The sequence below is a fragment of the Vanellus vanellus genome (assembly GCF_965231255.1).
Source record: "Vanellus vanellus genome assembly, chromosome: 11".
NCBI classification, from domain to species: Eukaryota; Metazoa; Chordata; class Aves; order Charadriiformes; family Charadriidae; genus Vanellus; species Vanellus vanellus.
Window position 1 is genome coordinate 17307437 of NC_138916.1, and position 12253 is coordinate 17319689.

Consider the following 12253-nt stretch of genomic DNA (forward strand, 5'->3'; position numbering starts at 1 on the left):
TCCCAATAATTTTATTCATGATTTCCTGTTAATCCTCAACCAGCTGTCATGTTTACTAACCTGCAGGATGACTAACCCCTTAAATCAGTCAATCTTCCTTGAAGAATTACTCAGGAAGCTCTGCAAAAAGTCAATAAGTATATAAAACATGACAAGAAGAAGAAAATCAGGGAGTGTAAGGTAGGGACAATTTGGATCAAACTTAGAGATTCCCTGAACTGTTCAGAGGCAGATGAATTTGGACTAGATCTAGGGATTTATAGCCCCTAGCATTCAGTGCTTGAAGTCTAAGCTTTCTGTGTCAATGTCAATAGGACAAGGGAAATACTGGAAAGCACTGTGGGTAAAGCTGGTTGGAGAATTTATTTTTTTTTTTTAAAAAGAAAAAGAATTCTCATAAAACATGTTTGCAATGTTTTCCTCACATCTTTCAAGGCAGACTTCCACACTTGGATCCCTGCTCCATAGGGACCAGAACACACAACTGTCCCATGCCTCAGTTTTACCACTGGATGAAAAGTATGGAAGAAGCTGAGCAAAATAACTTCACTATTTGTTTCCCCTCATGTTTTCCATAGCACTTATCATATTTAAGATCAAAACAGTTGCTGCGAAAAGTGAAGCTGAGGTAGTCTGTTCTGTGAGGAGATGGAAGAGGCAGGACTATAGTTCCTGCAACACTTTGATCAGAAGCAATGAGAATTACTTGCTGAAGGGAAAAAAAAAAACAAACAAAACCAAAAACAAACACACATTCATTTTGTTTCTCCTGTCTTATTTCATTGATTCTCCTTTGCTTTTCCATGTTGTCAATGGTTTTCCTATTTTTTTTTATTCCATTTTTTCAGTTGTATAGTCAATAAAGTAGCAAATAAATGAAGGGGGAAATATGCCAAGATCTCCAGAAGGCAGAATGGAAAAAGGAGGCCTCCCCACCTGTCTGTGTCTGTTGGTCTCTCCATCTAGGGATGCACCTGCACAGGGATGTATCTATATTTTGGCACAAATACAGACGGTGGAAATGAATCATACAGGTACATGCAGCACTGCACAGATTTTTAGGCAGCAAGAACCCACTCCTCCTGGAGTGAGTATGCATGATCTGTGTGATAAGTGGTATAATGTCCTATGCCTTTTGACCCTTTTGCTGTTATTCTTTTGTTAGTCCCTTTTCTTCTCCCTAAATACGGGCAGCTTTCAGCAGTAGTAGATCTCCCTTCCACGCAGCTTTCGGAAGTGCTCAGGGATGGTGCTGCCTATATTGATTCATTCTTGGTCTGTCTTCCTAATCTTATTTTGGCATCTCTGACAGGGAAGTACTGTCTTCATCGCCTTCCCCAAACCTGTCACTGGCATAGTGTTTTCCTTGCAAGAGTTTCAGTTCTGCCTGTTGAGGCTGGGATGGGGGATAGGGGAATGCCTCAGTGTAGTCTTAGTTTCCCATGCTTCTAGAACTGACCCTCCACTTCTGACCTCCAGGGCAGTCCTGCTAACCAGGGAAAAATTTAAGCACTGCAGCACAGAATCTCTGACCTGAATAATCTGTGAAGTTAGCCAGAAACATTTGCCATGGATGCACAGCCAGGGTGTGGAAGCATCAAATGGTTAAAGAGGCATCTAAATTAGCAAGGGGATCACACTACAAAGAAATCCCCAGTTTTGACAGAATTATGATTTTGTGTTGGGGGGACAAGGACAGACTCTAAAGCTAGGGTTTCAGTCTAGGAAATAAGAGTCTCATGACTGCTAGTGTTAGTGTGGATATTTTTGATGCCCTCCTCACATTCCAGTCCCCTTTGAAGTGTTTGCCAGGAACACAGGGACCACTGGAAAACATGCAGCATATTTAACCACAAAACTGAATTACAGTCATCCTGAAATATGATAAGCAATGCGTTGCTTACCAGGCAGAATAAAGAGATATTTATCTTTCAGTCTATCTGCTTAAATCTCTTTGTTGATGCCACTCAGCTGATTCATTATGCCAAGAACATACATTGCTACAGTTTGGAGATAACACTGCTCTGCTAAATTAACCCTATGGCTCCTAAAGACGTGAAAGGGATAAGAAAGTCTCCAACTTCCCCACTCTGCTCTAGCAATTGCCTCTTGGAAATAAATGATGTAAGATATCTCCTAAAGCAAAGGGAAAACAGCGATTGTATTCAGTCATCGAGGCCATTTTTGCTAGAGATAAGCATGAGGATTCCCTACAGGAAAAAAAAAAAAAAAAAAAAATTGTCCCCACGGAGAATCCTAGACACCCATCAAGTGCTGGGATGAATTCAGACCCAGTGGGCTCCACAGTTCCAGCAAGAAGCTGGTATTAGCTCAACTTGTTGGGAGACAGAAGACTACTCTAATTGTGCCCTGTAAACTTCAGAGTCCAGGCATTTATTTAAGCATTTAGGACAGAAACAACAGTGGCACAAGAGCAAAGAACACAGGCAGGATTTGCTAGCAACTACCAGTGCTATGTTTTGCTCCCAGACCAGGAATCAGCCACAAGCTTAGCTTCAGTACAAACACAACTGATTCTTTCTACTCCAGAATAGTTGGTTTAGTTCCAGGTGTTGGCCAATTCAGTGGCAGTCTTACAAATTGTATTAGGACATGGTGATTATTCTCTAATTTGTCTTTGTTTCATTGTTCATACATAAAAATTAAGAAAGAGCAAGCCAACCCTTTCTGAAACTTTTGAGCTAACCCCAGAAAGAAACCAATTTTCAAAAAGGTTACTTTTTTCTCCTTCATTTTTTGGTTTCACAGCATCTTCTAGTTGGAACTCAACAGAAAGCTGGAAGTCCACAAAAAGATATATTTTTTGCACAAGAATTCCAGCTTGATTTTTCTTACCAAAGTGGTTTGAAAGAGTTCAAATGAGGATGCTAGAATTTGGAAGACTTTCTCAAATTCAGCCACAGAATTTTCTGAAGCCAGATCATCACTGGAGGCACAAACACTGCCCATGCCAAGACAAAGGCAGTAAGCAATCACTATGAAGGATGTCAGAGAATAATGCAGCTCCTCAACACTTTGGTTCCATTATACCCACCCTGAGGAGCAAAACAGTGGGAAGCTGCCATGCCCCAGAAGATGAAACCAACCTTTTTCTCTGGAGCACCAAGTTACTTTCAGTTTGGGATATGTCTATGAAGGAAAGAGCCTTCTTGGGGAAGGTAACATAAAGAACATTCAAAAATATTTTTTATCCCCATAAAGTGGCTCTTCTCAAAGAGATAAATTTAAAAATATAGAATCAAGACTCTTTACTTTCTGAAATTCAGGAAGAAAGTATAGACACAGAACTTGTTTTAGATGATTATGAAAGGAACTATTTGCAAAATTCCACTCTGATTACAATACCCTGCAAGTTGTGATGACAGATTTGGGGCCAGACTGATAATGGAGTTTGAATCCAGAGGCAGGTAATGAAGTCATAAACTGATCATGAGAAATGGATACCTGGCAAAGTATTAGGCAAATCACAAACATCATGCCCTTGGCTACAGGAACTGACATGGTTTAACCATAGGGTTATTTTGATGCAAGATCAAAGACCTGCCTCAGTAGATCTGTTGCAAAGCATTGTGAATTTAGACATAGAGGGTGCAGGCCTTTCAGAAACCATAATCTGCTTATGTGCTAGAACATCGCTTTCTGTTCCTCATACTTACTTGCCCCTCCTTGATGCAAGCATAAAAGGAAAAGAATGACACTGATTATTTTATCCACAGCCACAAGACATAATCCTTATGCTTTGATGAAAAAAAACAGCATGTGAAAGGTTAAATAAAGGTTAGTTGACTGAAGAGGAGGAGGAAAGAGCACTAAATGAGAGATGAAAGGCTGGAGGGGGGGAAGAAGGGAAGGCAAGAGGATAAAGAAGACAAAAAGGAGGAAGGAAAAGTTATAGAAAGAGAGGGGAAAGGCCATCAGCAATAACTGCTGTTAGCACACAGAATTGTCTCGATTAAATAAGCATGACCATGGGGTCACCACAACCTGTCTTTTTAAATTGCTCATTACAATTTTACTAGGCAAGCATTGCAACAAGGGCCCTGCCCATTTCCCTAGCCCTTTCCTTCAATATCCGCTGAGCAAATGCCTTGGAGATCAGCTCTAGCTAATTTCCTTAAAGACATGCAAGCTGCTAATTCTGGGAAGCACAGATAGTCAGGAATAACAAATACAACCGAAATTAGATTAAAATAACCTGCTGATAAACAAATTACTCGCCAAAAATAAATATTGGATTAAGTGCTGGTGGGAGCAGGGATCCCTATAATAACATCGCCATCGTGTGGTTCGAGGTGCCGAGCAGCAGTGTCCGGTTTGGGCCATCACACTGCCTTCAGCCTGCAAACTCTGAATATGCACTTATCTGCAATTACATATCAGGTATCCAGGTTTTTTTCACTCTCACTCCTCCAAAACTGGGAATGGTTTGCCTGTTTTATTCTGGGAGGTGAGTTCACTAAAAGCAATAGAGCCCATGGCTAAAAGCGACATGGAGGGCAGCCCTCGCCTTCCACCACTGCTCAAACAGGCTCCAGCTGGGGTATGCTGCCTCCATACCTGGCCTTCTTGAAGGCAAAGAAGGGCTTAGTGATGAGCTCCCCAGGCCTTAAGACAGAACTGGAGCAAGATATGAAGACACACATGCAGAGGAGAACTAGAAAAAAGCCAAAGGTGTCAGGAAAAAGTAGATGTACCCTTGGAAAGAGAGAAGAGACTCTGGGAAGGATATTGTGCGTCCTCTCACCTCAGTTTACCTATAGCTATCAGTATCTACCCCCTCATCCCCACCCTGGGATGTAGTAAGCATCCAAAAATTGAAGAAGGAAGGATGGACAGGTATAACACTGGAAAGCTTGACTGTAACATCCAAGAGAAGAGTAAAAAACTCCTGATGCCCTCATGGCACTTCAGCACCACTATAGATATTTACCAAGCAACATGTTCAGCCTGTATAATAGTGTAGTTCAGTCAGAAGAAGTTAACAGCATGGTGGTGACATAACAGATATATATATATATATAAAAAAAACAACACACAAAACACAACAGCAAGGCAATGGAGGAATAACTTGCTACAAGCTGTTCGCTGCATGCAGGGCAGGTGGAGAACAGCAACTGGGAGAGTAGCATGCAAGAGTCAATATAGTACTATGGGATGCTTGGAAAGAGATAAGTCAGGGGTGAGAAACTGGCTGATAAGTCAGGCAAGAAATGTCTTCACTATACCAGCAATTCAAGCTTCAACTGATAGAAAAGATGCAGCACTGTCATTAGAAGGGATCTAAAATTCTATTCCTCCATTATTCACCCTCTCTGTGACTATCACCAATTTCCACTATGTACTGGGGAACAGGACAACAAAGGTTGCTCTCATCTTGCACTGGGTTTACAAGCATTTTTTCCCTGTTGTGGATGAAGCACAAGTTTTTAGTGTTCCATCAGTTATTTCTTTGGACAATCTTATACTTCCCCTCTGAAACAGAACTGCAACAATTTCCCAGGTACAGCTGGAGCAGTAATTTTTTCTTACACCGATGCCTTCTTTCCTGGCAGACCTTGCTTCTTGTCGTTATGCACCTGTTAAATGGGCATTTAGCATCAGCTTCTGTTAGGAAAGAGAGGCCAAAAAGTTCCTAGCCAGCCCCTGGCTCCGCAGGTGGATGAACTCTCAAATAGAGCTTAAGGAAGCCTGAGGAGCTGAAGATGGATGTTTCCAAATCCACCAGGGAGACACACTGCCATCTGCCTGCTCCCTTTAAAACTACTGTGTGTTTTCCCGTTGCAGCTCACTGCCAAAAGGAAGAGGGACACTTTCCCTCCGGCACAACTCCGTTTATAACTGTAACCCTCCTGATTACTTTGGGCTGAAGCACTTAAGGATGTGACAGCCCTACAGGGAGATCCTCAAGAACGGGTGTGTGCTTGTCCTGTCTGTTTTATGGCCTTCATCCCCAGCAAAAATCGATTCTCACCACCATTTCGCAGCAAGTCTCCAAAGCAGCTCACAATAATCAGTCCAGCAATCCAGTACCGCAGCACATTCCAGGATTCCTGCCTCCCATTTAGTTTGCATCCCATCTAAGACATGCTAAAGGGTTTCTGGGTGCTTTGCCATTTACAGTTTTACCCCTTGCTTTCACGAGTAACTTTCAAGTGCTATAGGATTCACCAGATTCGATTTTTAACTTTTAAGAACCGCTGCGCCATTCAGAAGCGCTAAGGTCATGGGGATAAATAAGTTAACTGTGACAAACAAAGCTGTCCTTATGCAATCATGAAAAAGAATTCAGCTTTTTTTCCAGCCATGGTGAATTTCTCTCCGGAAGAACCAGAGCTGTATTTCACATCTCCTAACCCACACCTCCCAAAAGGCACATCCTGCTCATTTGTATGCAGCTACCAGAGCAGTCTACTCCAGAAGCCTGGAGCTTCTTGTGTACTGAGCCACAGGACAAGGAGAAAACTGAAAGATGTTCTTGACCACTCTGCATCAAACTACTGAAAACATCAGAAAACACAGTTCAAGTTGACCTGGAGGCTGTGGTGCTCTATTTGGTTGCACAATAGCGGCACCACTTCCCAAGACCCAGTTCCACTGCCTTTAAAGAACATCAGCTGACAATAGACCATGTGTTTTCCCAAAAATCACTTCTCCACGTAAGCAGTAGCTGGTGTTGCTGCAACAACATTGTTCATTTGTGAATGATAAAGGAGAAGCGGACACTTAACAAACTGGGGATGGTGTCTCCAAACCAAGAAATGTCTCTCCCAAGCAATGCCTTTGTTTGCAATGGTCAACAGTACAAACAGACATGAGAACCCTAATCCTTATACCTCAGTGATCAACCAGAGTGACAATGTATGGACTGCTTTGCTCAATGGACTAAATTCTCATTGGAGTTCATTTTCTATACCTTCTCTCAAAGCACCCGAAACTAAACCAGAATGATCAGTATGTTCTTCCAGTACTGGAAACCCTCTATGCACTGCCAAAAGCACAAAAAGCTTAAAAGGAAAAACCAACCAAGATGCCTTCACAGCCTAAATTGGCTAAGAAGAATCACACAGAAAACTGGTAAGTGTAAATGGATTTAAAAACTTACTCCAGCAGAAAAAAGGCAGGGAGAATTTGGAGCCAAATCCAATCCTTTTAGATTTCCTAGATCATTCTCAGCCTCCCCCCCACCTTTTACAACATGTGTTTGCAACTCCCCAGGAGACTACATTTCACAGCTTCCTTTGGTAATTAGTCCTCCACTTCTATATACTGTTCTCATCTCTAGATCCAGAACAAGCCTCCAAGTAGAAAACCTATCCTATAAATATCTTGGGACAACAGAATTTCACTTCCCATTCTTAGTACTTACCATAAAGCAAGATTGCAGGAGAAAAGCTCAAGCTGACTGATGCGCTTTTAGCTCTTGCTCCACTTTTCCAGCCTTCTCTGTAAATTTCTTTCTACTCTGAAGGCTAATTTTACTTTTATACTGCAAGCAACTGTGGCATAGTCCCACAAACCCCTTATTAAGATTTAGTGCCCAAACCAGAAGGTCTTTCCTTGTTGCAATGATGTGACCTTTAAATCTAGGCAGCAAGGTTAATACTGAGGCATTATTTCAGAATTCATCCTTTGAGCTGATACAACTCAGACACTATCCCATTGCATCATGCTCATTTAACTGCTTCCAGGGCTACAGTTTTTCACAAATGCATTTATTCTAATACTAGAAAAAGGAGAAGGGGGAGGGGAAGAAAAGGGGGGAGAGAGAAAGACAATATGCCATTGTGAGTTATTGTGTAGTAGATTGTTTGCAATAGTAGAGTGTTCTTTCTTAATCAAAGCTTTATTAAATTCTGGTAATAAAAAACCAAGTGTTTTTGGATGGGATAAACGCAAAACAGGGTAGCACGTTCATTTCAGGAACAATCACGCCAGCAGCGTGTGACTGAGAATCCATGGTAAGATCTTCAACACCCCCAGCCAGCTGGTGCAAATGCTAAGCACAGCCTGCCATGGCACGGTTGTACTCTGGCAACCACTAGGTCTTAGCCCTGTCTGCAGGTTATCAGACCTGACAAGCTTGCAAGGGAGAATAAGGTCATCTCTTTTGGACTACAGAAGTTTTCTAAGCTTTTGCCAACAGCAGTGTTACCAGGTAAGCACAGAGTACAACAGCACCACAGGACAGACAGGTCCTGGCCCCACTTTCCAGTGATACTGGAACACAGCAATGAGCATTGGTCGCTGGCTGGAGAGGTTTCCCATTTCTTCCACTGTACCAAGCCCCAGGACAACCACTATTCCCTAAATATTCAAAATAATGGTCTAGTCTGGCTCCCTCCGCAGCTTGCTCCCTCGGACCTAGAGCACCCTCTCCCAAATATCTGTGTGTCCACAGAGCTGTGGGACTCCAAGAATCATAACTAGACATGTAGGAAACTACTGCATTACCCCCTCTCTTTTCTAAGCAGTGCTATTTGGCATTGAGGGAAGAGGGGGTACCAAGGGATAATGAGGTTCAACAGGATCATTCTGTCCAGCAGCACAGCACAGAAAAGTCAGAAAGAATATGAAGAAAAAAAAAAAGCTTACTTGATTTCAGCAAAGCTGCCAGAGCCTCAATGGCTGCCCTGGGGAAAGAAAAGAGATAGAGAAATAATGTCAATTTCTTCAATAATTTTTGTAACTTTCATCTTCATTCTTCTGGGCCAGGCTTCCCAGCTGGTCTAAACTGACAGCTTATGATGGACTTTGACAGAACCGCAACATTTTACACCAGCGGAGGAGCCAGTCTCTGCAGCTGACTCAGTTATTCTAAAAGACCATTAGCCCTCTAGCTTTAGCATTACACTAATTTGCAGTGACCATTAAATTTAAAGCAACACCCACATATCCAAAGTAATGAAGCAAGTCTTTAAACTGCTGCCCCTGAGCTATTTCTTCATATGAGAGACTCAGCACATGCCCACTTCAGACACCAGTACTTCTGTCTACATCAGGAGATAACTTTTGCATCAAGCTGGGACATCCATATTGCTATTTCCAGCCAAATTCCATTCCCTTCTCCATTTTCCCAAAACAAGCTTCATCCCCACACTCACTCCCACCAGTTTTAACAGAGAGAAAATCTACTTTTTTATTTACAACGATGTCTTGGCATTACAATGACATGTAAAGGTCCCCAATCAGGTCAGGACTTGCAAGAAAGATGCATGAACTGTGCAGTAAGACCACTTGCCCCATAGAGCTTAGAGAATAAGGAGTCAGAGGGGAGAGATACAGAGATTTCTGTTGACCACCTGCATCATTTCAATGTGCATATAAGCAACTCAACCTCCCTGTGTCACCATGGCACTGGTTTGAATGAGAGCTGGTCACGAACATTTGTAACTTGAAAAGCTGAACTGAAACATCCTTGCTCCCCACCATCTGGAGGCAAGTTTCTTCTCCATGTGGTAAATCTCCATCCCAGCAGCCTGACAGAAGATTTTCTTTTCCAGCCATGTTCTGCTGGAACAAGAAGATCCATGTTCTAACCTGGCTTACTGCTGTGAAGTTTCAAGTGCCCACAGCTGATTAAATAAATATAGCTACAAAACCCTCCACGCCCAAGGATTCCCTAAAATGTAATCACTTTACAAACCAATCCCCAAATAAAATCGTATTAGCTTCCATACTGAGCCAATTATTATTCTGCAGCAAGAAATAAATATTTTTTTTTTTTTGTCATCAAGCTGCCGCTCATTGTGTGTCCTAACACCAGCTGAGACTAAGAAAGACTCGAGAGCTGGTTCTTGCTGATGGTGGGTCAACATCCCTGTCTAATGTCATTCTTTCATAATGAATCTGTCAGAGTTCAACAACAGCATTACAAACTGCAAAAGAAACGCACATGAACACAGACAGAACAGGAAATCAGTAGCTAAAAATCTCACCAGTGGAAGCACAGTCATGGTCTCATTGCTTCTTCAACTCCACCTAAACCGCAATCATTCAGCCGGTGGGAGGAATACTGTCATCCACCAGCAATTTGGCATGCTCAGAAAAGAGATATGCTACAGCCACTGATCACTGAGTCTTTCCCTGAGTTTAAAGTCTGGGACAAAGTAAACAGCTCTAACCAAGTTAAAATTCCATCCAGAGCATCTCCCATAGCTCTCACTCAAATTTGTCTCCTGTAAAGGAGACTACATTGCATACCTATGTTTGCAGTGTTAAGGTGGTGTCTCAATGACATGCCAAAACAGCAGAGCAACAAAGGACCAGAGTATTTCTGGCTCCAAGCAGGAGATATCTAAGGATTTCCCATAGGCATTTGAGGCATCTGCTTAATTTCAGGGGTACTTATGAGCATCACAAAGAGTTTCAGTAAGCTACGCCACTGTCATTATGTCAACACTGCCAGCAAACCTCCCATCAACCAAACAATCAGCAAATCTGGATTCTCCAATACTTTTGGGGGGTCTGTAAACCACATTGTATACACAGAGAACTTCATTCATCCTCAGAGGACCTCAGACCTCCCAAACCATGTTCTCAGACAGTGTAATTTCCTATTTACCCCAGAAGACCTAAACTCTTCCTGGACATACTGTAGCAAATCCTTCAATAGCCTTAACCACCCCCAGTCTTCTCCAGGCTTGGAGGGAGCTGGTCTGCTGAGTCAAGAGATAAGAGCTATTTAAGCTTTTGATGTGACCTGGCAGAACAGGTCTGCAACCCCTTTGCTTGTAAAGCTAAGAAACCCAAGGTGTAAGTAGATTGACCCGGATGGTACTGTGGGATGGAAAATTCAGACAGGACCTGAAAAAAAATAAAAATAAAGGTGGTATAACCCAGATCCCAGCACCACCACTTAGCAGAATCAGAAATTTTCGCAATCATCACCTACTTCTGAAGCAGCATTACAGACCTGCAGCTGTAGCTAGCTGGATTTCCCACATCCCAGGATAACAGCCTAGACTCATCCTCATCTCAGTCCATGCCTGTATGTAGTACTGCAATAAAATAAAGTGGAGCCAAACTAGTACATTTCATCCCTTCAAGTACTGCAATTCATCACAAGGGTTTTGGCATAGGCAATATGCAGTGTTTTGTATGTCTTGCAGTATGTACTCTATGGATAGTCATAAGTAGGTGCAGACCCAGGACACTGACCTCAATAGTGCCTATTGCTTTAGAACGAATTTTGAAAAAGAAGTAATTAAAGACATGGGGGTAAACTGCAAAACAGATAAAACAGGTTTAAGGGATAAAATGGACTTACCAAGAGTAGATCAAGCCAGCCTAACTTAATGTCTTTCTTTGATAAGGTAACTGATTTTTCTAGACAAAGGAAATGTGGTAGATCTAATTTATCTGTACTTCAATAAAGCATTTGATAGAGTGCAACATGGAAATTATTAGCCAAGCTGGAGAACACGGGGATTAGTGTAAGAATTGCAATGTGGGTAAGGAACAGGTTAAAGAGGCAGTGACAGGAGTTGTGCCAAAAGACGAATTATTAGTCTGAAGGGAAGTTATGTGTGGAAGTCCTCAAGGATGTTTTGAGACTGATCTTATTTTTTTTTTCATTAATGACCTTGGCACAAAAAGTCAGAGTATACTAACAAAATCTGCTGACCGTGTGAAGTCAGGAGCTACTGTCAATAGCAGGGAGTTGAGAATATCTTTCAGGAGTAACAGGATGTTCTTGAGGTCTGAAACAATAGAAATGTGATGAAATGTAATAGTCAAAGTCCAAGGTTACGCATTTAGGGTTTAATAAGTATTGCTGTTATGAGCAGGGCCTCATAATTTGGAAATGAGTAGGACGCCCTGGATATATGAGCCCATTAGAGGCTGAGGACAAGCACAACTCAGCAGGGTGACAAAACTGTGAAAAGGACAGATCAGGTCTCAGGGAAGCCACTGCCAGTGGAGAAAAGAAAACATTCATGCTTTCCCACAAGGCTTCACCTAAACCGCTGTGTGCAGTATTCAGAACAAACTGTGCAGAGAAGTGCTAAGGAAATCATTACAGTAACAGAGACGTATCTCACGAGGAGTCTTAAAGATCACAGTTTTGTCACCTTAGCAAAATGATGGTTAAGAGGTGGCTTGATTGTTCTCCATAGACACACAGGGTGGGGGAGAAGTAAACACTGAGGAAGGCTACTTAAGCTAAAGAACAAAGTTGGCACAGGGACAAATGGATATAAAATGGACATGAATAAATTTCAACTGGAAATTA

General features: G+C 42.1%; 1 protein-coding gene across 1 annotated transcript in view; it reads right to left on the minus strand.

Moving 5' to 3' along the window:
* AGBL1 (AGBL carboxypeptidase 1) overlaps positions 1-12253 on the minus strand; it is a gene marked incomplete at its 5' end in the record, with an annotated part of 291273 nt that overhangs the window by 234496 nt on the left and 44524 nt on the right. Inside the window, one exon of the mRNA XM_082488796.1 lies at positions 8614-8651. Coding sequence (XP_082344922.1) covers positions 8614-8651 — 38 coding nt within the window. The remainder of the gene's footprint in view (positions 1-8613; positions 8652-12253) is intronic.